This window comes from Salvelinus fontinalis, chromosome 7, assembly GCF_029448725.1.
Source record: "Salvelinus fontinalis isolate EN_2023a chromosome 7, ASM2944872v1, whole genome shotgun sequence".
Lineage (NCBI taxonomy): Eukaryota > Metazoa > Chordata > Actinopteri > Salmoniformes > Salmonidae > Salvelinus > Salvelinus fontinalis.
The window spans coordinates 57,418,121-57,446,050 of record NC_074671.1 but is presented as its reverse complement, the minus strand read 5'-3'; the positions used below and the strand labels follow the sequence as shown (position 1 = coordinate 57,446,050).

The 27,930-nt window shown below is 43.7% G+C and overlaps 1 protein-coding gene across 5 annotated transcripts in view; it reads left to right on the top strand.

The window, feature by feature from the left end:
* LOC129859828 (phospholipid-transporting ATPase IH-like) overlaps positions 1 to 27,930 on the top strand; it is a 69,059-nt gene that overhangs the window by 31,202 nt on the left and 9,927 nt on the right. For 3 of the 5 annotated variants that reach the window (XM_055929981.1, XM_055929984.1, XM_055929985.1), the window contains exons 2-25: positions 5,640 to 5,762; positions 5,859 to 5,948; positions 6,078 to 6,266; positions 6,707 to 6,835; positions 7,146 to 7,249; positions 7,356 to 7,406; positions 7,522 to 7,586; positions 8,255 to 8,336; positions 8,902 to 9,052; positions 9,336 to 9,533; positions 9,609 to 9,782; positions 10,801 to 10,967; positions 11,938 to 12,009; positions 12,195 to 12,268; positions 12,843 to 12,946; positions 13,932 to 14,113; positions 20,953 to 21,204; positions 21,566 to 21,743; positions 23,001 to 23,103; positions 23,284 to 23,429; positions 23,506 to 23,565; positions 23,730 to 23,857; positions 26,438 to 26,573; positions 27,330 to 27,353. In XM_055929981.1, the coding sequence (XP_055785956.1) occupies positions 5,640 to 5,762; positions 5,859 to 5,948; positions 6,078 to 6,266; positions 6,707 to 6,835; positions 7,146 to 7,249; positions 7,356 to 7,406; positions 7,522 to 7,586; positions 8,255 to 8,336; positions 8,902 to 9,052; positions 9,336 to 9,533; positions 9,609 to 9,782; positions 10,801 to 10,967; positions 11,938 to 12,009; positions 12,195 to 12,268; positions 12,843 to 12,946; positions 13,932 to 14,113; positions 20,953 to 21,204; positions 21,566 to 21,743; positions 23,001 to 23,103; positions 23,284 to 23,429; positions 23,506 to 23,565; positions 23,730 to 23,857; positions 26,438 to 26,573; positions 27,330 to 27,353 (2,982 nt within the window). The remainder of the gene's footprint in view (positions 1 to 5,639; positions 5,763 to 5,858; positions 5,949 to 6,077; positions 6,267 to 6,706; positions 6,836 to 7,145; positions 7,250 to 7,355; positions 7,407 to 7,521; positions 7,587 to 8,254; positions 8,337 to 8,901; positions 9,053 to 9,335; positions 9,534 to 9,608; positions 9,783 to 10,800; positions 10,968 to 11,937; positions 12,010 to 12,194; positions 12,269 to 12,842; positions 12,947 to 13,931; positions 14,114 to 20,952; positions 21,205 to 21,565; positions 21,744 to 23,000; positions 23,104 to 23,283; positions 23,430 to 23,505; positions 23,566 to 23,729; positions 23,858 to 26,437; positions 26,574 to 27,329; positions 27,354 to 27,930) is intronic. The other 2 variants (XM_055929982.1, XM_055929986.1) reach the window with 1 other exon arrangement.

Here is a 27,930-nt window from a genome sequence, read left to right as displayed (position 1 = left end):
AGCGTGGTTGTCCTATGGTTATTCTGCATTAAACGTTCCCATAATGTTTCCTTGTGATTCTATTAAAAGGCATGTTCTCAAATTGTTCAGAGAATATTAAGAAGTAACGTTCCTCTATGGGAATTTCAGTACCTCAACATAATGTTTTCTCCAGGTTTCCTCATGGTTGTATTAAAAGTCATGTTCTCAGAATATTAAGAAACAATTCCATAAAAATAAAGAAAACATTAGTAGCGTTCAAAGAACGTTGCAGGAATGTTATTTAAAAACATTTACATTCCGTTCTCAGCGTCAACAAAACGATTTGAATCTGTCCTATCTTAAGTGATTTTAATGAGTGTGTGTTTCCTTTGAAATAGGGTTTGAATAGTGTAATATGAACAGCTTTGTTTGAGTAAAAAAACACATGGCATGCTAGCTGCATCCTGGTGGCTCAGTGGACTAATTCCATGGATAGAGAGCAGAAGATCATTGGTTTGAATCTCACTAACGCCATGCCACAATAAAAATGAATGTTTTTGCATGAATAATGCCTAAGCACATGAATTTCCATGTGTCCTATCTGTGCTGGGAGTTCAAAACCATTAAACTAAGCTAGCAGTGTTATTAAGTCTTATTGAAACATGTTCTTAGAACGTTATTTAATTGCCTTAAAATAACCTAGAATTTCCATTCTCAGATCGTTAATAAAACCTCCCAGGAAAACTTTCAGGGAACCATAGATAAACGTTCTCAGAACCTCCCTGCAACCTAAAAATGTATGTTCCCAGAAAAGGCAAAATTTTCACTTCCATTCTCTGAACGGGAAAAAATAAATAATGTTTTAACCATCAGGAAACTCATGGCTTTTTTGGTCCCACAACTTCCAAGGAACCAAAAGTGCCAGCTGGGAGGAAGCAGATGGGTTGAGAGAGAGAGATGTGTGGGAGAAGAGGGCAGGAGGCAGATGGAGAGAGAGATGTATGGGAGAAGAGGGCAGGAGGCAGACAGAGAGGAGAGGAGTGGGCGAGAAGAGGGCAGGAGGTAGCTAGAGAGAGAGATGTGTGGGAGATGAGGGCAGGAGGCAGACAGAGAGGAGAGGAGTGGGCGAGAAGAGGGCAGGAGGTAGCTAGAGAGAGAGATGTGTGGGAGATGAGGGCAGGAGGCAGACAGAGAGGAGAGGAGTGGGCGAGAAGAGGGCAGGAGGTAGATAGAGAGGAGTGGGTGAGACGAGAGTGTTGTCAGCATCTCCAGACTCAAGCTAACCAGTCTATCTATATGTGCTCTCCTCTTCTCTCCTCCATGAGAGCACGAGAACAGACTGTGTACTATCAGCAGACATGCCATGATGACACGCCATGTACAAGAGATAGTGGTCCTGTACCAATACCAAAGGCACTCTTCCCTTCTCCCCCACTTAGTAGTCTAATCACAGATCCCACACCTTACTGGATGGGTGAAAACAATGTAGAGGAACTCCTATTTTCACCTATCCTGTCATGTTACGTCAGTGTTTACTGGTTCTCGTCAGGCAAGGAGGATGTGCAGTATTTATGCGTGGGCTTGTACCCTCATTATCGTTGCCCCCCCTCATGTTCTAACAGGAACATGAGTTTGTGTCGTTAATGTGCTATTTCTTAGAGGATACATTTTAAAGCCTGGGGGAAAAAATCTGTTTTGGAAGAGGGTTGTTTTTTAGAATAGAATATAGAATACATCTTTATCATCCATAAAGTTAATAGATTAAATTGGTTCTAGTTGTGTGGATGGCTCAATGGCTACGGTCTGTACCCGTTGTTTCTCTGGTTGAGGGTGACTCCCTTTCCTCTGTCAGGCAGAGGACAATACAGTGTTCATGGTAGAAGCTGCCTCCTCCCTCTCTCTCTCTCTCTCTCTCTCTCTCTCTCTCTCTCTCTCTCTCTCTCTCTCTCTCTCTCTCTCTCTCTCTCTCTCTCTCTCTCTCTCTCTCTCTCTCTCACACCCGCTCTTTCTCTCGGGACTCATCTGAGATAGGGAGTGGTGTATGTCTGAGAGTGAGCTGAGTGAGCAAGATAAATGTGGATTGTGAAAAGGAAAGAGAAAGCAAGAGTGTGGGCTGACCGTGAGAGAGAGCGGACCAGCTTTTATCTGCGGAGAGGAGATCCCAGCTGTTCTCAGTCTGCTGCTGATACACACAGAACAGAAGGCTGCTCCTCTCTCCTCTCTCTTCCTCATGCTAGGTCTTCTCTCATCTCTTCTGCTGCTCAGATCACTAAAGCAGGCCAGCTACGGCTACATCTCAGTAGTCTATAGTGGTATCCTCTTCTCCACTCTTAACCCTTAACCAGCATCATGAGGATACTAGAAGACTTTGCCACTATAGAATATTGGGATCTACCCCCAGAATCACCAGTCAAAGGGTAAGGAGACTAGAAGAGGGTGCCACTATAGACTACTGAGATGCACCCTTGGATGGCCTGTTTCAGGTCAGATAAGACCAATTCAAACCTCCTTAGGCTCAATGATCCAGAGGTGGAGTCTCCTCCTGTCCTGTCTGAGGTGTTTCAGACAGGTGAGCTCAAAATAGCTGAACACTAGTGGGGGTGACCAGAGTAGTCTAGGAGACTAGGAGTGCTCAGTGACTTAACCCAGCGAGACATGGCTGGAAACTTGGGCACGTTGCTAGGGGAAAACAATCCTATTCCCCGGACACAGCTGTAGTATAGTAATACTATGGTATGGAGACAGCTGTTGTATAGTAATACTAGAGAGAGAGAGAGAGGTGTGTTCTTTGTTCAGTCTTTAGGCTGCATTCCTCTGTGAGACACAGGCTTGTGCTCAGGAGCCAACCAAGGTAACAGGAGAACTTATTCAGGGACGAGAAAAGTGAGTAATTCACTTTAATACTGAATCTCTGGTATTCTGCTAGCGCGTTAGACCCTAGTTAAATACAAACGAACGTGTTGACTTCCGATTGACTCCTAATTCCTATTTTCTCAAAAAAATGAAACTTTTATTGAATGAAAATCTGGTTCTATGAATGAAATCATGTCGGGAACAAGGGCTGAATGTTTTAATAGAGAGACACTGCCCAGAATAAGATAAGTAAAAAGGTTACGTTTTGTTACAGTACATTGTGATGCAACAACAATACTGTATGGTGAAACTGTAAGCCCAATTGTCCCTGTGCCATTTAGCAGACACTTTTATGCAAAGCGACTTGCAGTCATGCGTGCAGACATTTCTATGTATGTGTGGTCCCGGGAATCAAACCCACTATCCTGGTGTTACAAATGCGATGCTCTGCCAACTGAACTACAACGGACTAATTCATTAACAAGAGCTAACGGATGTTTAATCTGCTTGGCCGATATATCACAGTGCCCTCTGTGGGTATAAATAATATCTAAAGGGATGTTAGCCTGTACTCGCCCCACTTACACAACCGCTAGCTAAAGATGCTAATGCTACACATGCTGGCTCAATGTAATCCCTGTCTAATGGGATGGATGGGTGGACCCGTGGTGCGGTAGGGGCATTCTGAGCACAGTTTCACTGGCTATACTAGGAAACCACACTCCTCACCTCACACTGGCCTCTTATGAACCACGGCTTACCAGAGCCTGGATGGCTGAACACATTTGTTTGTCTTACAGGTCATACTGAAAAACCACACTGGCCACTCTGACCTTTTTAATAGCTGAGGCTTGATTGATTAGGTATGCAGAGTAGCAACCGTTCAGGTGTTGATAAGATCATTCCCTGCAGCCTCTGTCTGGCTCCAGTGAGTTAGTCTACAGAAAGAACCAGGTCGAACTGTATCTTAGGCTAGTGGAACTGTATCTTAGGCTAGTGGAACTGTATCTTAGGCTAGTGGAACTGTATCTTAGGCTAGTGGAACTGTATCTTAGGCTAGTGGAACTGTATCTTAGGCTAGGTGGAACTGTATCTTGGGCTAGTGGATCTGTATCTTAGGCTAGGTGGAACTGTATCTTAGGCTAGGTGGAACTGTATCTTAGGCTAGGTGGAACTGTATCTTAGGCTAGGTGGAACTGTATCTTAGGCTAGGTGGAACTGTATCTTAGGCTAGGTAAACTGTATCTTAGGCTAGGTGGAACTGTATCTTAGGCTAGGTGGAACTGTATCTTAGGCTAGATGGAACTGTATCTTAGGCTAGGTGGAACTGTATCTTAGGCTAGGTGGAACTGTATCTTAGGCTAGGTAAACTGTATCTTAGGCTAGGTGGAACTGTATCTTAGGCTAGGTGGAACTGTATCTTAGGCTAGGTGGAACTGTATCTTAGGCTAGGTAAACTGTATCTTAGGCTAGGTGGAACTGTATCTTAGGCTAGGTGGAACTGTATCTTAGGCTAGGTGGAACTGTATCTTAGGCTAGGTGGAACTGTATCTTAGGCTAGGTGGAACTGTATCTTAGGCTAGGTTGAGGAGTGATATTGCCACTATGGTGCATTTGTAAGAATGCAGGAAGGATGGTTGAATACAAAGTTTCCAGTTCAGGATATTTATTAACTCATTAAAAAAGGCACCGCAAACGGACGCAGGAGCACATGGGCGGTAGGATGGCGATATGGAACGGCTTGAAAGGCCGGTAGGTAAGGTTTTGGTCTGGAGGGAATATAAAGGGGACATAGATACAAGACAAAGTGGCATAACTAAGGAGATATACAAAGTATAACATGCTAACCAAACAAAGGACATGACCAATATCCATGGATCAGGATATACACTACCGTATATTCAGACAAAGGAGGTATTCTAAGGAAAGCATTATATAAACGCTCTGATTGGCAATAAACATACAGGCTAGAAAGTTAGCGTTAGAATGCCCAGAACGGGGCGCCCGGCTCTAATTGGAATAATTGCAGTCAATGCTAACCCAGTTCACTTGGGGCATGCCCGGGGGATTAATCAAATCCCCTCAGTGTCTCTCTGTCTGGGCTTGTCCAGCTTCTTGAGCTAGCTCACTGGTGATAAACAGACATGGGCAAACATGTAGCACTCTACTGGACGCAACCCATTTAGTTACTTAAGGCTCAGCGAGTAAGGAAATTACTTTAAGATGATATTATATTATATTTGATTTCCCTCTTTTTATATTTGATTCTGTTTGATCAGATTCTATTATATTTGACTATTCCAGACAGGTGTGAAATCAGTGGGTTGACCTTCCTATGGTGGTGTGTGTTGGTGTGTGTTTGTATATAGGCGTGTGTCATAGTTAGTGGTTAATGGGAGAGTTATTGTAAGGTGGAAGGCTTGTAGCCAACACTCATTTATCATTCCCCACCCGGTTACCTGACTCAGAGCACTTAGTCACTGTTACTGGAGGTCTGTTGTGTTGTGTTTGTTAGGTCGCCAGTTTATTACGCTCAACACAGTCATTTATACGGTTTGCGACCGTAATGCTATTGTGTCTGCCAGACTGTCTCTGCATTCTACAACACTAACCATGTTTGGTGAGACAAAGACATGTTGGCTGGAGCAGGAAACAACTGCCTGACAACCAGCCAGTCAGGCCCCCAGCCAGGCAAGGAGGCTACATTTGTTGCCCCTGTGTCTTCTCCTGTCCTGTCCTGACCTGCCCTGATTTGTCCTGTCATGACCTGACCTGACCTGTGTGCTGACCTGGCATTGACCTTTGACGTCTTGACCTCTGTGCAGTGTGCTGGAGAGGAGAACTGGGTGGACACCAGGACGGTGTACATCGGAAACAAGGAGCCCCCACCGGGAGCGGAGGCCTACATTCCCCAGAGGTACCCCGACAACCGCATCATCTCCTCCAAGGTGAGAACCGTAACCATGCTACAACCACATTACAACCACGTTATAACCACGTCACAACCATGTTATAACCATTTGCTGTTGCTTCCCTTTCCACAGTACACCTTCTGGAATTTTGTTCCGAAGAATTTGTTTGAGCAGTTTAGAAGAATTGCCAATTTCTACTTCCTCATCATATTTCTTGTCCAGGTCAGATCTTGACTGGTAGATTCAATTTGAGTCAATTTAAGGCTTAGTTGGCAAGAAATATAAATCTGGCAAATGCAGAAGTTTCAGATGACAATAGATCATTCTCTCTTTCTCTCTCGCCCTCTTCAGTTGATAATTGACACTCCCACCAGTCCCATCACCAGCGGACTACCTCTCTTCTTTGTCATCACTGTCACGGCCATCAAACAGGGCTATGAGGACTGGCTCAGGCACAAAGCAGACAATGCTATTAACCAGTGTCCTGTGCACGAGGTGCAGGCTGGGAAGGTGATCAGGAAACAGAGTCGTAAGCTGAGGGTACGTATCATCCTACAACTGAAAATGACCAGGGATCAAACCTGGGTTCTTTGAATCAGGGGTTGGCAAACTTTCTTGCTTCATGACCCACAAATGAAGGTGTATTTTGAGTCGCGACCCACCATAAGGGTTGAGCAGAGAAAAAACATAAACAGACCAAAGACTAAGTATCTTTTCTACACACCTTATATTTGGTTTTAATTGTTTACATTTCCAATTTTTTAAGTAAAATGTTTTGCAATGCACAACAAATGTCATCCCGAAACCAACCTGGACCCCCAGTGACCCACACGTGGGTCCGACCCACAGTTTAGGAACCACTGCTTTAGACAACTCAAGACTGTGTTATCCTATTGAGCTAAAGACATCTCTCTCATGTTCTAACTTCCTTCCTTCCTTCCTTCCTTCCTTCCTTCCTTCCTTCCCTCCCTCTCTCCCAGGTGGGTGATGTGGTGCTGATCAAGGAAGATGAGACGTTCCCCTGTGACCTCATCCTTCTCTCCACCAGTAGGGAGGACGGGACCTGTTTTGTCACTACAGCCAGTCTGGACGGGGAGTCCAGTCACAAGGTAACACTACACTCTGACTGAGAGAGAGGAAGAGGGAGATGGGAGAGGTGGCTGAGGCAGAGATAAAGAAAGAATGGGATAGAGTTGAGGGAGAATAGAAGAGTGAAAGAGAGAGAGCGTGGAAGACAGGGGACAGAGAGGAAAGAGTGAGTGAGAGAGAGGGGTGAGTGTGTATGTGAGGGATATAGAGAGATGGAGCGAAATGGAGAGATAGAGTTTGTATTCTGTTTCATTAGAGGGGTAGTGTGAGATGCACCTTGGCTCGCTGTGTTCCTGATCTCGCTGTGACTCTCTCCATCCCTCCACAAAGACCTACTATGCTGTGCAGGACACTAAGGCCTTCAACACAGAGGAGGATTTTGATACTCTACAGGCTTCTATTGAATGTGAACAACCACAACCAGACCTCTACAAGTGAGTGACAACACTGCACACAACACTGCATCCAGACAATCAGTACTGGTTGTAAACAACGCAAAACACACCAACTCACACATGCATTCCCTCTCTCCTTGGACAGATTCGTGGGCCGAATCAATATTTATTCGGACAGAAACGAACCCATCGCGAGGTAAATCCATACCCAGGAAATTGACTCCAACTTCAGGAAGTCATTGCTCGTGTGTTTGCACAACAATAAAAAAAAGTGTATTCTAACAGAGAAGTGTATTCTGTGTTTGCTTCAGGCCTTTGGGATCTGAGAACCTACTTCTCAGAGGGGCGACACTGAAAAACACACAGCACATATATGGTAAGACACTACACTGGGTGACCTTGTAATGACATCACTAATAGAATCTAAAGACACCACACTGGGTGACCTTGTAATGACATCACTAATATAATCTAAAGCCACCACACTGGGTGACCTTGTAATGACATCACTAATATAATCTAAAGACACCACACTGGGTGACCTTGTAATGACATCACTAATAGATTCTAAAGACACCACACTGGGCGACCTTGTAATGACATCACTAATGGAATCTAAAGACACCACACTGGGCGACCTTGTAATGACATCACTAATAGAATCTAAAGACACCACACTGGGTGACCTTGTAATGACATCACTAATAGAATCTAAAGACACCACACTGGGTGACCTTGTAATGACATCACTAATAGAATCTAAAGACACCACACTGGGCGACCTTGTAATGACATCACTAATAGAATCTAAAGACACCACACTGGGTGACCTTGTAATGACATCACTAATAGAATTTCACAGATAATTGTAGGACACCATGATAGTATTCAGTACCGGCAGAGACTTGTCAGATCTGACTGATATTATTGTCATCAGGGCTGCATCTCAATATTACAAAGTCGTTCCCTTCGCTAGTCTCTTTCCTTCATCTTCACAGATGTGAAATGTCTCCCCAAGTTGACCCTCTGGTTTGTGTCTCCTAGCTGTTGCCATCTACACTGGTATGGAGACCAAGATGGCGCTCAACTACCAGTCCAAGTCCCAGAAACGCTCTGCAGTGGAGAAGTAAGGCCCACCAACATGTGTTTTCTACTTTATGATGCACGTTTACCATGTTACCAGACAGGTTCACTTAACGTTGATTGCCATCTAATTGCATCATATCCATTTCCCCCTAAAGACCCATTCAGACCGTCCACCCTTCCTGAAGACATTCTTATGTAATTTCCTCTGCATCTGTCTCCCCTCCTTTCTGTCATCCCTCATCTCACCCCTCCTCTCTATCGGTCCCCCCTCTCTGTCTCCTCCCCCCTTTCTGTCTCTACCCCCCTTTCTGTCTCTCCCCCCTTTCTGTCTCCCACCTTTCTCTGTCTCTACCCCCCTTTCTGTCTCTACCCCCCTTTCTGTCTCTACCCCCCTTTCTGTCTCTCCCCCCTTTCTGTCTCCCACCTTTCTCTGTCTCTCCCCCCTCTCTGTCTCTTCCCCCCTCTCTGTCTCTACCCCCCTCTCTGTCTCTACCCCCCTTTCTGTCTCTACCCCCCTTTCTGTCTCTCCCCCCTTTCTGTCTCTCACCTTTCTCTGTCTCTCCCCCCTCTCTGTCTCCCCCCTCCTCTCTGTCTCCCCCCTCCAGGTCAATGAATGCGTATCTGATAGTGTACCTGTGCATCCTGATCAGCAAGGCTCTGATCAACACAGTGCTGAAGTATGTGTGGCAGGCTGACCCGGACAAAGACGAGCCCTTCTACAACCAGAAGACTGACACAGAGAGGCAACGCCATATAGTAGGTTATAAAACTACAATCATTTTTATGCAATAGCTGATGTTTTTTTCACCTCTCACGTTCCCTTTCTCTCTCTCTCCCTGTCACCTCTGACTGTCCCTCCTCCCCCCTCTCCCTCCTCATTACCTCCCTCTCTCCTCTCTCTCTCTCCCTGTCACTTCTGACTGTCCCTCCTGCCCCCTCTCCCTTCATACCTCCCTCCCTCCTCTCTCTCTCCCTGTCACTTCTGACTGTCCCTCCTCCCCCCTCTCCCTCCTCATACCTCCCTCCTCTCTCTCTCCAGTTGATCCGGGCGTTCACAGACTTCCTGGCCTTCATGGTGTTGTTTAATTACATCATCCCCGTGTCCATGTACGTTACTGTGGAGATGCAGAAGTTCCTGGGGTCCTACTTCATCATGTGGGATGATGAGATGTTTGACGAGGAACTGGGAGAGAGGGCTCAGGTTAACACATCTGACCTCAATGAAGAACTGGGACAGGTAGGCTATACACACAGTACACACAGTACACACACACACACTCACCACTCTTACCTGAATGTGTGTGTTTTCCAGGTGGAGTACGTGTTTACAGACAAGACAGGCACCCTGACAGAGAACAACATGGAGTTTATAGAGTGCTGTGTGGACGGCTATGTTTACGTCCCTGATGCCATCTGTAATGGACAGGTCATGCCAGGGGCAACCAGCATGGACATGATCGACTCCTCACCTGGACCAGGGGGCAAGGTGAGACAGAGAGCCTCACTGTCACTTGATGGACTGTACGAATATGTACAGGACAAGTTACCCCTCCCTAACCACTGATGCAGGGTCAGACATTGTTTCATTCCCCAATGAAGACCAGCTGGATACTAACAGCTTTTACCTGGATGTCCTGGGTGAACCGTAACCCTATGAAGACCAGCTGGATGCTAACAGCTTTTACCTGGATGTCCTGGGTGAACCGTAACCCTATGAAGACCAGCTGGATACTAACAGCTTTTACCTGGATGTCCTGGGTGAACCGTAACCCAATGAAGACGAGCTGGATACTAACAGCTTTTACCTGGATGTCCTGGGTGAACCGTAACCCTATGAAGACCAGCTGGATACTAACAGCTTTTACCTGGATGTCCTGGGTGAACCGTAACCCTATGAAGACCAGCTGGATACTAACAGCTTTTACCTGGATGTCCTGGGTGAACCGTAACCCTATGAAGACCAGCTGGATACTAACAGCTTTTACCTGGATGTCCTGGGTGAACCGTAACCATATGAAGACCAGCTGGATACTAACAGCTTTTACCTGGATGTCTTGGGTGAACCCTAAACTCAGAGTGACACTGATACCTTCTCTAAGGATGACACATTCCTCCACCCAGGGATCCAGTGTCTCTCTCACACACACACACACACACACACACACACACACACACACACACACACACACACACACACACACACACACACACACACACACACACACACACACACACACACACACACACACACACACACACACACACACACATTGCTGCGTGCCAGCACTAGAGAGGGCCGCTTCACTCCGGTGACCAGCCTGTGCCATTCCTTTGTCTTCTGTGTGTCTGTGTGTACGAGGACTAAGAAGCATGATCTTCAGGAAACATGGATTGTGTTTTACTATGGATCCAAATGATGTATTCAAACGTCTATGTTTCCTGTATTTATGTGTTTATACGTGTGTGTGTGTTGTGTGACGTGTTCTCTGTGCTTGGCTTGTCAGGAGTCTGAGGAGTTGTTCTTCCGGGCGTTGTGTCTGTGCCACACGGTACAGGTGAAGGAGGAGGAGACAGTGGATGGCATCAAGATGGGTATCCACCAGAACAAGGCCACCTCCTTCTACATATCATCCTCTCCTGACGAGGTGGCACTGGTGGAGGGCATGAAGAGGTGACTGGCTTGACACTCACGCAAATACTCTCACTCACTCACCCAAATATCTCACTCACTCACTCACTCACTCACTCACTCACTCACTCACTCACTCACTCACTCACTCACTCACTCACTCAATCACCCGCACTCATTCACTCAATCACTCTCACAATCACCCACTCAATCACCCACTCAATCACCCACTCAATCACCCACTCACTCACTCACTCACTCACTCACTCACTCACTCAATCACCCGCACTCATTCACTCAATCACTCTCACAATCACCCACTCAATCACCCACCCACTCAATCTCTCACTCACTCACTCACTCACTCACTCACTCACTCACTCACTCACTCACTCACTCATTCACTCAATCACTCAATCACCCACTCACTCAATCACTCAATCACTCACCCTCTCAATCACCCACTCAATCACTCACTCAATCACTGTCGCTCAATCACTCACTGACTCATATACACACACACACACACACACACACACACACACACACACACACACACACACACACACACACACACACACACACACACACACACACACAGGCAGAAAGGCAGAAAGTCTTTTCTACTCCCAGGCATTTGAAATGAACTAGATAGATAGATAATATAGAGTGTATTTGGAAAGTATACAGACCCCTTCCCCTTTTCCACATTTTGTTATGTTACAGCCTTATTCTAAAATTGATTAAATAATAGTTTTTCCTCATCAATCTACACACAATATCCCATAATGATGAAGCGAAAACAGGTTTTGTATTATAAATAAAAAACAAAAATACCTTATTTACATGTATGTAATCCATTTTAGAATACGGCTGTATGTAACTTAACAAAATATGGAAAAAGTCAAGGGGTCTGAATACTTTCCCGAATGCACTGTATAGCCATTCATTTAACTGCAGTTTAACCTGCTCCCCTGTTCTGACAGTAATGGTACATTCCTCTGTCCCCCAGGCTTGGCTTCACCTATCTGCGGCTGAAGGACAGTCACATGGAGATTCTTAATAGGGAGGATGAGGTCGAGAGGTCAGTGTGTGTCCATTACTCCAGCCATGGCCTGTGGGCATCAGTTTATCTTTGTGTGTGTGTGTGTGCGTGTGTGTGTGTGTGTGTGTGTGTGTGTGTGTGTGTGTGTGTGTGTGTGTGTGTGTGTGTGTGTGTGTGTGGTCAGTAACCCAACCTCTTTCTCCCTTTCTCTCTCTTGCATCCAGGTTTGAGCTGCTGGAGGTATTGACCTTTGACTCTGTGAGAAGGAGAATGAGTGTTATCGTCAGGTCCACCACAGGTACTGTACTATAGTACAATTACTACCATTATGATACTAGAACACAGAAACTAGAGGTACTGTACTATAGTACAATTCCTACCATTATGATACTAGAACACAGAAACTAGAGGTACTGTACTATAGTACAATTCCTACCATTATGATACTAGAACACAGAAACTAGAGGTACTGTACTATAGTACAATTACTACCATTATGATACTAGAACACAGAAACTAGAGGTACTGTACTATAGTACAATTACTACCATTACAATACTAGAACATAGAAACTAGATGTATCTGTATGGGAGTGGCTGGTGCTTTTTATAGATGAAAGCAGTCATTACCACGGCAACCCAGTCATTGTTCTGTGTGCGTGTGCGTGTGCGTGTGTGTGTGTGTGTGTGCTGTATGCTAATAGAGAGGGCCATATGTGTGCTAGGAGGTCAACAGGCAGAAGGCATACTAATGACGGTAGAGTCATTCTCACTGAGGAACATCTCTAGTGTTGTCTGCCACACACTGCTGCAAACTAATGATGCTTCTCTCTGCTAATGAGGAACCTGTTTTAACTGTGTGGTTGTCCACAGGGGAGTACTACCTGTTCTGTAAAGGGGCCGACTCCTCCATCTTCCCCCGGGTGATCTCTGGCAAGGTGGAGCAGGTCAAAGCCAGAGTGGAGCACAACGCTGTGGTAAGGACACACACACATACAGCCACTATCTGACACTAGAGGCCGTTGTCCTGAAGTAGCTCCAAAATCACACTTCCAGAGTTGCTGGCCTCAAATGCATTTTTGACTTTCATTTTTGCTTTGCTTGAGGTGTATATTGTCATATGGCTGTATGGTAGACCCTGCTAAATGCTATCTGATTCTTGTATCTTTTAGTGGTAGTGTCCTTACTTAAGACGTTGGCCACCAAAAGTTCCAAGACAGTTGTATATGGAATGTAACTGAGATGGTGATTGACTGTCATTATGGAGTGTTTGGTGCCAACGTGAAGGTAGTCTACTGATCCCTGTGTGTCCGTGGCTCTGGCCCAATCTCTCCAACGCCACACTGACAGAATCAGGACAGGCTGGTTGCCAAGGATGACATAATTGTGATGCAGTTTGGGTTGCCGTTGGCAGCGGTGCCGACCCGTTTCTGTTGACTGTCAGGGAGAATGTGTTTCCCTGGTTACGTTACAATGGGATGGCCAGTGGTGAAGCTGGTGTGAACCAGACTGGCGCTGAGAGAATGTCAGAACTGAGGTCTCAGTGTGTGTGTGTGTGTGTGTGTGTGTGTGTGTGTGTGTGTGTGTGTGTGTGTGTGTGTGTGTGTGTGTGTGTGTGTGTGTGTGTGTGTGTGTGTGTGTGTGTGTGTGTGTGTGCGTGTGCGTGTGTGTGTGTGTTTGTTTGTGTGAAAGGTCAAGGTCATACGTCTACTGACACAGACTAAACTGGTATGGAAACTCTGCCCAGTGAGACATCCCTCGATGCCAGACTGTGCAAACTGCAGCTTTTTGTAACCCACTGCTCTGTCAGTGATGTCACCGACTGTTTTTAATGGGAAAAAGAACAGAACAGTGGAATAATTGTTATTATCGGATTGTCAACTGCAACATCAGTGTCCAGTAATCATATCAAAGCATAACATAATTATCTCTCGCTCTCTCTATTTCTCTCTCTCTTTTCAGGAGGGCCTACGGACACTGTGCGTGGCGTACAGGAAGTTGAGCGTGGCTCAGTACGAGGAGACGTGTCATCTGCTGAACAGCGCCAAGCTGGCCCTGCAGGACCGAGACAGGAAGCTGGCCGAGGCCTATGACCTCATTGAGAAGGACTTCATACTGCTGGGGGCCACCGCCGTGGAGGACAGGTAACGTTCTGGAACCACAGCAGCGTAGAATCATACAATCTACATTGTCTTTTCTACCCAATTCTATTTATATATTCATGGGGCCACCGCTGTCGAGGACAGGTACCGATCTAGAATCACAACGTAGAATCAGAACCACTATCTTGTGGATTTTAGATCTATTGCTTCTACTAATTATATTTCTATAATCTGGACAGAAGAGTTATATTAAGGGCAACTCTCTTTAGAGCTAACAATGTATGGGGCTAGAGAGACGGAGTAGATTAGCAACTTTTCCGTATTTTTTGAAACTGCATTGTTGGTTAGGGGCATTTCACTGTAAGGTCTACACCTGTTGTATTTGGCGCATGTGACTAATACAATTTGATTTGATTCAACTGAAAGTCAACCTCACTCTCCAAGCCCTAGTTTGCATAGTTAATTATTGACAATCGGACTCACTGACCCGGTCTAGGATGTTAGCTATTAAACGAATCACATTGTTGAACTATAGGGCTGACCATTCCTGTAATGATGTTAGCTATTGAACGATTCACATTGTTGAACTATAGGGCTGACCATTCCTGTAATGATGTTAGCTATTGAACGATTCACATTGTTGAACTATAGGGCTGACCATTCCTGTAATGATGTTAGCTATTGAACGATTCACATTGTTGAACTATAGGGCTGACCCTTCCTGTAATGATGTTAGCTATTGAACGATTCACATTGTTGAACTATAGGGCTGACCCTTCCTGTAATGATGTTAGCTATTGAACGATTCACATTGTTGAACTATAGGGCTGACCATTCCTGTAATGATGTTAGCTATTGAACAATTCACATTGTTGAACTATAGGGCTGACCCTTCCTGTAATGAAGGCACGTGTTCTTTCCCAAAGCAGCCTGTGAACCAGTAATATTAGTTAGCTGCAGTCTCTCAGGCTTAACCTCAACACTAACCTCAACATGAACAGTAGCTACAGTAATCAGTCAGTCATTATGTTGTGTGTGTCAGTCCCCAGTGCAGCCAGCTAATGAGCAGATAACCACATTAGAGTTCCACTGTTATTGATCTCTGCCAGACATCCATAGCAGCTGATGAAGTGGGGTCTCTTGCTGCTCTTCTGTCTGTCAGCACAGACGTCATGCTGAAGCACCAGAGGTTTTACTCTGGTATCAGGTCGGCTTCACAGCCCATCACTCTGCCTTTCTCTCACACACTTCGCTATCTGTCTATCTGTGTGTTAGTGTTAGTGAGTGTGTAGTGTTTTAGTCTCACCATCTTCCTTCACATCTGTCTTTGTGTGTGCATGTTGATGCGTACACGTGCACGTGCACGTGTGTGTGTGTGTCTTTCTGTTTTTCTGTCCGTTTGTTTTTCCGTCCGTTTGTCTGTGACTCCTGGGCTGTGGTAGTAATTAGCTGGTTGGCAGGCAGCAGCGGTGTAGGGAGCTGTGAATCCTATCTGCACTGCAGCTTCGTTATAGACTTCCCTGCTCTGTGACGTTGGACTGCTGCTGCAACAAACCAGCTCCCCAAACTCACTCCAGCTCAACACCCCGAAGCCAATTTACTGTACCAGTGGAGGCTGCTGAGGGGAGGACGGCCCATAATATTGGCTCTAACGGAGAGAATGAAATGGCATCAAACACATGGAAACCACACATTTGATACCATTCCACTAATTCGCTCCAGCCATTACCACGAGCCTTTCCTCCCCAATTAAGGTGCCACCAGCCTCCTGTGTACAGTCGTGGCCAAAAGTTTTGAGAATGACACAAATATTAATTTTCACAAAGTTTGCTGCTTCAGCGTCATTAGATATTTTTGTCAGATGTTACTATGGAATACTGAAGTATAATTACAAGCATTTCATAGGTGTCAAACGCTTTTATTGACAATTACATGAAGTTGATGCAAAGAGTCAATATTTGCAGTGTTGACCCTTCTTTTTCAAGACCTCTGCAATCCGCCCTGGCATGCTGTCAATTAACTTCTGGGCCACATCCTGACTGATGGCAGCCCATTCTTGCATAATCAATGCTTGGAGTTTGTCAGAATTTGTGGGTTTTTGTTTGTCCACCCGCCTCTTGAGGATTGACCACAAGTTCTCAATGGGATTAAGGTCTGGGGAGTTTCCTGGCCATGGACCCAAAATATCGATGTTTTGTTCCCCAAGCCACCTAGTTATCACTTTTGCCTTATGGCAAGGTGGTCCATCATGCTGGAAAAGGCATTGTTCGTCACCAAACTGTTCCCGGATGGTTGGGAGAAGTTGCTCTCGGAGGATGTGTTGTTACCATTCTTTATTCATGGCTGTGTTCTTAGGCAAAATTGTGAGTGAGCCCACTCCCTTAGCTGAGAAGCAACCCCACACATGAATGGTCTCAGGATGCTTTACTGTTGGCATGACACAGGACTGATGGTAGTGCTCACCTTGTCTTTTCCAGACAAGCTTTTTTCCGGATGCCCCAAACAATCAGAAAGGGGATTCATCAGAGAAAATGACTTTACCCCAGTCCTCAGCAGTCCAATCCCTGTACCTTTTGCAGAATATCAGTATGTCCCTGATGTTTTTCGTGCAGAGAAGTGGCTTCTTTGCTGCCCTTCTTGACACCAGGCCATCCTCCAAAAGTCTTCGCCTCACTGTGCGTGCAGATGCACTCACACCTGCCTGCTGCCATTCCTGTGCAAGCTCTGTACTGGTGGTGCCCGATCCCGCAGCTGAAACAACTTTAGGAGACTGTCCTGGCGCTTGCTGGACTTTCTTGGGCGCCCTGAAGCCTTCTGCACAACAATTGAACCGCTCTCCTTGAAGTTCTTGATGATCCGATAAATGGTTGATTTAGGTGCAATCTTATTGGCAGCAATATCCTTGCCTGTGAAGCCCTTTTTGTGCAAAGCAATGATTACGGCACATGTTTCCTTCCAGGTAACCATGGTTGACAGAGGAAGAACAATGATTCCAAGCACCACCCTACTTTTGAAGCTTCCAGTCTGTTATTCGAACTCAATCAGCATGACAGAGTGATCTCCAGCCTTGTCCTCGTCAACACTCACACCCGTGTAAACGAGAGAATCACCGACATGATGTCAGCTGGTCCTTTTGTGGCTGGGCTGAAATGCAGTGGAAATGTTTTTTGGGGATTCAGTTCATTTCCATGGCAAAGAGGGACTTTGCAATGAATTGCAATTCATCTGATCACTCTTCATAACATTCTGGAGTATACGCAAATTGCCATCATACAAACTGAGGCAGCAGACTTTGTGAAAATTTATATTTGTGTCATTCTCAAAACTTTTGGCCACGACTGTACTGTACTTAACTACATTTAGATAGTGAGTGATACTTTTACAGTGTAAAACAGAACTACACTATGTTTTAACAACGGTATCTTACTGGAGATAGTTGGTGTGGGACTTTTATTCTAAACAGTGTGTCTGCACCATTCCATTCTACTTTTATTCTAAACTGTTTGTCTGCGCCATTCCATTCTACTTTTATTCTAAACTGTTTGTCTGCACCATTCCATTCTACTTGTATTCTAAACTGTTTGTCTGCACCATTCCATTCTACTTTTATTCTAAACTGTTTGTCTGCACCATTCCATTCTACTTTTATTCTAAACTGTTTGTCTGCACCATTCCATTCTACTTTTATTCTAAACTGTTTGTCTGCACCATTCTATTCTACTTTTATTCTAAACTGTTTGACTGCACCATTCCATTCTACTTTTATTCTAAACTGTTTGTGTCTGCACCATTCCATTCTACTTTTATTCTAAACTGTTTGTGTCTGCACCATTCCATTCTACTTTTATTCTAAACTGTTTGTGTCTTTTCCATTCTACTTTTATTCTAAACTGTTTGTGTCTTCACCATTCCATTCTACTTTTATTCTAAACTGTTTGTGTCTGCACCATTCCATTCTACTTTTATTCTAAACTGTTTGTCTGCACCATTCCATTCTACTTTTATTCTAAACTGTTTGTCTGCACCATTCCATTCTACTTTTATTCTAAACTGTTTGTGTCTGCACCATTCCATTCTACTTTTATTCTAAACTGTTTGTCTGCACCATTCCATTCTACTTTTATTCTAAACTGTTTGTCTGCACCATTCCATTCTACTTTTATTCTAAACTGTTTGTGTCTTCACCATTCCATTCTACTTTTATTCTAAACTGTTTGTGTGTGCACCATTCCATTCTACTTTTATTCTAAACTGTTTGTGTCTGCACCATTCCATTCTACTTTTATTCTAAACTGTTTGTCTGCTCCATTCTACTTTTATTCTAAACTGTTTGTGTCTACACCATTCCATTCTACTTTTATTCTAAACGGTTTGTGTCTGCACCATTCCATTCTACTTTTATTCTAAACTGTTTGTGTCTTCACCATTCCATTCTACTTTTATTCTAAACTGTTTGTGTCTTCACCATTCCATTCTACTTTTATTCTAAACTGTTTGTGTGCACCATTCCATTCTACTTTTATTCTAAACTGTTTGTGTCTCCACCATTCCATTCTACTTGTATTCTAAACTGTTTGTGTCTGCACCATTCCATTCTACTTTTATTCTAAACTGTTTGTCTGCACCATTCCATTCTACTTGTATTCTAAACTGTTTGTGTCTCCACCATTCCATTCTACTTTTATTCTAAACTGTTTGTCTGCACCATTCCATTCTACTTTTATTCTAAACTGTTTGTGTGTGCACCATTCCATTCTACTTTTATTCTAAACTGTTTGTCTGCACCATTCCATTCTACTTTTATTCTAAACTGTTTGTGTCTGCACCATTCCATTCTACTTTTATTCTAAACTGTTTGTCTGCACCATTCCATTCTACTTTTATTCTAAACTGTTTGTGTCTGCACCATTCCATTCTACTTTTATTCTAAACTGTTTGTCTGCACCATTCCATTCTACTTTTATTCTAAACTGTTTGTGTCTGCACCATTCCATTCTACTTTTATTCTAAACTGTTTGTGTCTGCACCATTCCATTCTACTTTTATTCTAAACTGTTTGTGTCTTCACCATTCCATTCTACTTGTATTCTAAACTGTTTGTGTCTGCACCATTCCATTCTACTTTTATTCTAAACTGTTTGTCTTCACCATTCCATTCTACTTTTATTCTAAACTGTTTGTCTGCACCATTCCATTCTACTTTTATTCTAAACTGTTTGTGTCTGCACCATTCCATTCTACTTTTATTCTAAACGGTTTGTGTCTGCACCATTCCATTCTACTTTTATTCTAAACGGTTTGTGTCTTCACCATTCCATTCTACTTTTATTCTAAACTGTTTGTGTCTTCACCATTCCATTCTACTTTTATTCTAAACTGTTTGTGTGCACCATTCCATTCTACTTTTATTCTAAACTGTTTGTGTCTCCACCATTCCATTCTACTTTTATTCTAAACTGTTTGTGTCTGCACCATTCCATTCTACTTTTATTCTAAACTGTTTGTCTGCACCATTCCATTCTACTTTTATTCTAAACTGTTTGTGTCTGCACCATTCCATTCTACTTTTATTCTAAACTGTTTGTCTGCACCATTCCATTCTACTTTTATTCTAAACTGTTTGTCTGCACCATTCCATTCTACTTTTATTCTAAACTGTTTATGTCTGCACCATTCCATTCTACTTTTATTCTAAACTGTTTGTCTGCACCATTCCATTCTACTTTTATTCTAAACTGTTTGTCTGCACCATTCCATTCTACTTTTATTCTAAACTGTTTGTGTCTTCACCATTCCATTCTACTTTTATTCTAAACTGTTTGTGTCTTCACCATTCCATTCTATTTTTATTCTAAACTGTTTGTCTGCACCATTCCATTCTACTTTTATTCTAAACTGTTTGTGTCTTCACCATTCCCTTCTACTTTTATTCTAAACTGTTTGTGTCTGCACCATTCCATTCTACTTTTATTCTAAACTGTTTGTGTCTGCACCATTCCATTCTACTTTTATTCTAAACTGTTTGTGTCTTCACCATTCCATTCTACTTTTATTCTAAACTGTTTGTCTGCACCATTCCATTCTACTTTTATTCTAAACTGTTTGTGTCTGCACCATTCCATTCTACTTTTATTCTAAACTGTTTGTCTGCACCATTCCATTCTACTTTTATTCTAAACTGTTTGTCTGCACCATTCCATTCTACTTTTATTCTAACCCTGAACAAATCATCTCTGCTCTGTATCGATGTAGTAGAATTAGAGATTTAGAAAAATTATTGAAAGATTGACAGAATGCAGCGTTCAGTCTGATGACCATGTACAGCGTTGCTCCATTGACTGCTGATGACCATGTACAGCGTTGCTCCATTGACTGCTAATGACCATGTACAGCGTTGCTCCATTGACTGCTGATGACCATGTACAGCGTTGCTCCATTGACTGCTGATGACCATGTACAGCGTTGCTCCATTGACTGCTGATGACCATGTACAGCGTCGCTTCATTGACTGCTGATGACCATGTACAGCGTTGCTCCATTGACTGCTGATGACCATGTACAGCGTCGCTTCATTGACTGCTGATGACCATGTACAGCGTTGCTCCATTGACTGCTGATGACCATGTACAGCTTTGCTCCATTGACTGCTGATGACCATGTACAGCGTCGCTTCATTGACTGCTGATGACCATGTACAGCGTTGCTCCATTGACTGCTGATGACCATGTACAGCTTTGCTCCATTGACTGCTAATGACCATGTACAGCGTTGCTCCATTGACTGTTAATGACCATGTACAGCGTTGCTCCATTGACTGTTAATGACCATGTACAGCGTTGCTCCATTGACTGCTGCCTGACGTTATGTTGCCTGTTCTCCAGGCTCCAGGACAAGGCAGCGGACACCATCGAGTCTCTCCAGAAGGCTGGCATGAAGGTGTGGGTGCTGACCGGAGACAAGATGGAGACGGCGGCGGCTACTTGTTACGCTAGCAAGCTGTTCCGCCGCTCCACACAGATACTGGAGCTGACCACCAAACGCACCGAGGAACAGAGTCTACATGACGTTCTGTTTGACCTGAGTAAAACCGTACTCAGACAGCATGGTAGCATGACCAGAGACACCTTCTCAGGGTGTGTGCCGGGATCCCAACACACACACACACACACACACACACACACACACACACACACACACACACACACACACACACACACACACACACACACACACACACACACACACACACACACGCGCGCGCGCGCACGCGCGGACCCGAAGTCCCCACAAGAATAGTAAACATACAGACATTTTACCAACTGGGGACATTTTGTTAGTCTTGGGGGTTTAGGGTTAAGGTAGAATTAGGGTTAGAGTTAGGTTTAGGGTTAGGAGTTAGGGAGAATAGGATTTTGAATGGTCATGAATTGTGTCCCCACAAGGTTAGTTAAAGACTTTGTGTGTTAACGTGTGTATCTCTGTGTGTGTGTCCAGTCTGTCTGCTGACTGTGTGGACTACGGTCTGATCATCGACGGGGCCACCCTGTCTGCGGTGCTGAAGCCCAGTCAGGAGGACTCCAGTCAGGGGAACTACAAGGAGATCTTCCTGGAGATCTGTAGGAACTGCAGCGCTGTGCTCTGCTGCCGCATGGCGCCCCTCCAGAAAGCACAGGTAGCCGAGTTATTTCAAACGACACGTTTCTACACCTGTTTCTGACCAACATGACTTTGGTGTCATGTGATCCGTCATGGCTAGATTAGGTGAATGATGCACTGACACAGTCTGATGGAGTGTTGAGCTGGTTGATGTTTTACCTCTCTACTGGACTCCACTACCTCCCTCCCTCCCCCACCTCTGGTCTCTGGTCACCAATTAGTGCCACTCCAGACTTTTGTCCCTCTATCGCTCTCTCTCCACTCTATTTCTCTCCGACTCATTACCTTTCTGTCTCCCTCTCTTCTCTCTCTCTCTTTCTATCACATTAGACCCCACCTGTCATAGCAGACATTATTTGGGACTGAGGAGTTACAGTATATTACATTCAGCTCTGTCTGACATGGCTGTCACTATCTCATACTGAGGAGTTCTATTGAGCTCTGTCTGATATGACTGTCTCTATCTTTACTGAGGAGTTCTATTGAGCTCTGTCTGATATGACTGTCTCTATCTTTACTGAGGAGTTCTATTGAGCTCTGTCTGATATGACTGTCTCTATCTTTACTGAGGAGTTCTATTGAGCTCTGTCTGACATGGCTGTCACTATCTCATACTGAGGAGTTCTATTGAGCTCTGTCTGATATGACTGTCTCTATCTTTACTGAGGAGTTCTATTGAGCTCTGTCTGATATGACTGTCTCTATCTTTACTGAGGAGTTCTATTGAGCTCTGTCTGACTGTCACTATCTTTACTGAGGAGTTCTATTGAGCTCTGTCTGACTGTCTCTATCTTTACTGAGGAGTTCTATTGAGCTCTGTCTGATATGACTCACTATCTCTTACTGAGGAGTTCTATTGAGCTCTGTCTGATATGACTGTCGCTATCTCTTATTGAGGAGTTCTATTGAGCTCTGTCTTATATGACTGTCGCTATATTTTACTGAGGTGTTATATTGAGTTCTGTCTGATATGACCGTCACTATCTCTTACTGCACAATACCACCCTTCCCTCTAGTTCTCCTCCGCTGTGCTAGGAGGCAGAGCATTATTGGCTGTGTCTTAATATGGACTGACATTCACATAGGAAGTTTTACTACTACATGTATCCTCTCTGTCACGTTAATATACAGTGGTTAGTTTCATATAACAATGTCTGTAGGTTTAGCTCTAACTCTCTTTACAAAGATTGTCTGTATTAGACATATCTTCTTTGATGAATTACAGATTTTAAAAAATGGTTATCTCACTGATCCTGAAACGTTGTGTTGCCAGATTGTGAAGCTGATCAAATCGTCTCCAGAACACCCAATCACGCTAGCCATTGGAGACGGGGCTAATGATGTTAGCATGATCCTGGAGGCTCACGTGGGCATCGGTTTGTATTACCCTGTTCACTGTAAATGGACCTATTTTCAATAAAGTTATTTGAATTTGAATACGATTTAGATTGGTTGATTTTATATATATATATTTGAATATAGTTGTATATATTTTTATTCATGTTTATGACTCGCATAACAAATGGTAAAAGCGCTCAGTCATGTCCTCCCCTAAGGCATCATGGGTAAAGAGGGTCGCCAGGCAGCGCGGAACAGCGACTACGCCATCCCGAAGTTCAAACACCTGAAGAAGATGCTGCTGGTTCACGGACACTACTACTACATCCGCATCTCAGAGCTTGTCCAATACTTCTTCTACAAAGTCAGTGTTTTCTCACTAAATGTAACATTGAACTACTGATGATTAAGCATTAAAACATTATTTTGTTTTTCCTCAGAATGTCGCCTTCATCTTCCCTCAGTTCCTCTACCAGTTCTTCTGTGGCTTCTCCCAACAGGTACATAAAAGATGTGCCCAAAATTGTAGTACTTTAAACCATGACTTTGTGGAGAAGTTTAAATTGTTTTTCTCTGGTTAAGAATGCATGACAAATGAGTAAGATATAAATATTGTTTTAAATGACTGATCTTGGTTGTTCTCTACCATCCTGTCTCTCCCCAGCCGCTGTATGACACAGCCTATCTGACACTGTACAATATCAGCTTTACCTCTCTACCCATCCTGCTCTTCAGCCTCATCGAGCAGCACATCAACATGGACATCCTCAAGAAAGACCCCTCCCTCTACAGGTACACTACATGACCAAAGTATGTGGACACCTGCTCGTCGAACATCTCACTCCAAAATCATGGGCATTAAATATGGAGTTGGTCCCCCCTTTTGCTGCTATAACAGCCTCCACTCTACTGGGAAGACTTTCCACTAGATGTTGGAACATTGCTACAGGGACTTGCTTCCTTTCAGCCAGAAGAGCATTCGTGAGGTCGGGCACTGATGTTGGGCGATTAAGCTGGCTTACAGTTGGCGTTCCAATTCATCCCAAAAATGTTTGATGGGGTTGAGGTCAGGGCTCTGTGCAGGCCAGTCAAGTTCTTCCACACTGATCTCGACAAACCATTTCTGTTTGAACCTCGCTTTGTGCACAGGGACATTGTCATGCTTAAACAGGAAAGGGCTTTCCCCAAACTGTTGCCACAAAGGTGGAAGCACAGAATCATCTAGAATGTCATTGTATGCTGTAGCGTTAAGATATCCCTTCAATGGAACTAAGGGGCCTAGCCCAAACAGTGAACAACAGCCCCATTCCTCCACTAAACTTTACAGTTGGCACTATGCATTGGGTCAGGTTTCAGCTGTGCTGCAGTTTTCAGCTGTGCTAACATAATTGCTAAGGGGTTTCTAAGGGGTTTCTAATGATCAATTAGCCTATTCAAATGATAAACTTGGATGAGCTAACACAACGTGCCATTGGAACACAGGAGTGATGCTTGCTGATAATGGGCCTCTGTACGCCTATGTAGATATTCCATTAAAAATCTGCCGTTTCCAGCTACAATAGTCATTTACAACATTAACAAATTCTGCACTGTATTTCTGAACAATTTGATGTTATTTTAATGGACAAAAATGTGCTTTTCTTTCAAAAACAAGCCATTTCTAAGGGACCCTAAACGTTTGAACGGCAGTGTACTCCTGTTGACACCTGTCAGCAACAGGTGTGGCTGAAATAGCAGAATCCATTCATTTGAAGTTGTGTCCACATACTTTTGTGTATATAGGGTAGGTGCAACCCACCAACTGCCTGTCCCAGCATGCAATAGTGTGATGTGATACATTTCTGTAGACTGTTAGAAAATCTCACATTGGGAATGTTCCTCAGTTGATCTCTTCCACAGCGTTTCCTCAGATCATACTGAGCAGATACTTGTAAAATCCTATCAGCTCTTGGCAAACTGTGACTGCCATCTCTCTCCTCATATGAACTCTGTTACTAAACAACATCCGAATTCACATTCTCAAGATGTTGTAAGACGTTACAAGATAATAATAGAATCACGTAGACACACTTGTTTGTGAATCCATATATACAGTGTAAAGCTCACATTGTTCAGTGGTGTTGCCAGTAAATGTTTGATGTTTTTGTTTGCTTTTCCTCTCTCTGCCTGGTGACAATCAATACTCCATTTTCCTGCTAGCTACCTATGGGTAATTGTGTGTAAAATGTAGACCAACAATGCAGCAGGCAGAAAGGCATCTGACCGGCGTCAGGTCATTCCTCCATGCCTGGATTTGTCAGCTAACTGTTAAATCAATGCTGCCTTGCTCACGGTTGTGGTGGAGGAATGCTGTTTTAGTTCTGGAGACTAATAGAAAGTGGGATTGCTGTTAGCTTGGAATTCTTCTAGTTAAAGGGACAATTCACCCCAAAATCTAAATGTGTCAGATATCAGTATGAATTGAAAGGAATCTACAAATGAATGGGAAAACAATAGAACCATCTAATTAAATCCCAAAATACATGGTATATAGACTAATGTAATGCAAGCATTATGCTCAGATGTCTGGTCATCAGATAACATGGATCTCTTGTCTCCTCTCGATAGGGACATAGCTAAGGACTCCCTCCTATATTTTCTGTATATTTTTATTTATTTTATTATTTTTTATTATTATTTTACCTTTATTTAACTAGGTCAGTTAAGAACAAATTCTTATTTTCAATGACGGCCTAATAATAGTGGGTTAACTGCCTTGTTCAGGGGCAGAACGAGTTACGGTACATATATAATGTGCACCGTAATGTTTCCTCTCTACAGGGACATAGCTCAGAACTCCCTCCTATATTTACTGTATATAATGTGTACTGTAATGTTTCCTCTCTACAGGGACATAGCTCAGAACTCCCTCCTATATTTACTGTATATAATGTGTACTGTAATGTTTCCTCTCTACAGGGATATAGCTCAGAACTCCCTCCTATATTTACTGTATATAATGTGTACTGTAATGTTTCCTCTCTACAGGGACATAGCTAAGAACTCCCTCCTATATTTACTGTATATAATGTGTACTGTAATGTTTCCTCTCTACAGGGACATAGCTAAGAACTCCCTCCTATATTTACTGTATATAATGTGTACTGTAATGTTTCCTCTCTACAGGGACATAGCTAAGAACTCCCTCCTATATTTACTGTATATAATGTGTACTGTAATGTTTCCTCTCTACAGGGATATAGCTCAGAACTCCCTCCTATATTTACTGTATATAATGTGCACCGTAATGTTTCCTCTCTACAGGGATATAGCTCAGAACTCCCTCCTATATTTACTGTATATAATGTGTACTGTAATGTTTCCTCTCTACAGGGACATAGCTAAGAACTCTCTCCTGCGTTGGCCCATTTTCATCTACTGGACCTTCCTGGGGGTGTTCGACGCCGTCGTCTTCTTCTTTGGTTCTTACTTCCTGTTCAACAACAGCACCTTCACCAGCAACGGACAGGTAAAGACACCGTCGCCGTGGCTACTGTAGTACTGCGTTAAAGAGTATATGTTGGTGTGAAGTTATATAATGATCGTCTGATCCTACTGCACTTCTCCAAGCCCATGTCAAGTGTTTATTTTCCTGCTGTGAAGGAGTGTCCAGTGAATGTGATGTGGAGTGGCTGATTGTGACTGTGGGTTATGAGGGAGTTCACTGGTCACACACAGGTTGGATCGACGTTGTTTCTACGTTTTGTCAACGTGGAAAACGTAATTGTCATCAATGTACATACTTTTCATCAAGTTTTGACTCAGCTTTTACCCACAATTCAACATGGACCTTTGAGTTCATTTGACATTTGAATTCATGTTAGTGAACAACATTCTAAAACTTCAGTCAGAACACCTGCCGTCTGTGGAAGGTGTGGTGATTTTAGGTAAATGGATGACATAAGATCTCCTGGCCTGCAGATTCACCTGTGATCCTTTGCATAAAACCATGACCGGATCTCCCATTCATCTACGAAAAGAGAGCATGTTGAGTCTGCAGACATCTTTCTCTGTGCCGTTTCTCCTTTTATATTTCTTCATTTATATCACTTTAACCTTTTGGATTGCTTTGATTTGCCTGTTTTTGCTTTATTTCCTTTGAATATCAGATGTTTTAGTTTTCTGGCTTCCAGTTCTTTCTTTTATTTTCTTCCTCTTCTTCCTCCTCTTCTTCTCCTCTTACCTTTATGTTGCTTGTTCTTTATGCTTCTCGTCCTCTCCTCAGCTAATGACAACCAACACACAGATGGTAAGCCTGTCCCGATCTGTCTGTCACCCGGGTTTAGTTTTAGTTGGACTGTTTCCCCGCCCCACTCCCTCCTCCTCCACTGCCCGTCACATTGCGTAACCAAACCGCCCGTCATCACCTCATCCAATAGGTATCCCCTCATATCCAACCCCTACTGCCTGCTATAGGCCAATGAGCTGTAGGTATATTAGTGTAGTAATAGTAAACCCATACTCCAACTCCACTCTTGTCTCATTGTGTAACTGCCGTAGTCCAGACTTCCTCATGTTCTTTGTGTGTCCGGTACAACAGTGGTTTCTGCTAGTAGACATCCAGCATGGATGGTGGTAGAGAACGGCTCATATTGAGTCTTTAGGTCAGGGTTTTGTTTCCGCCCAGCATTAACACATCTGTTGTAGATAATCAACTAATGCTATCGATCTATAACACAATTGATCTGGTGTGTTAGAGCTGGGCTGGAACAAAAGCCTGTACACGCCGCGACCCTCCAGGACCAGGATTGGCTACCCCTACTCTAAGATGTCATCTCCTGTCAGAACGCAAGGCTGAAGACTGTAAGACTGGCTCAGGCAGCAGT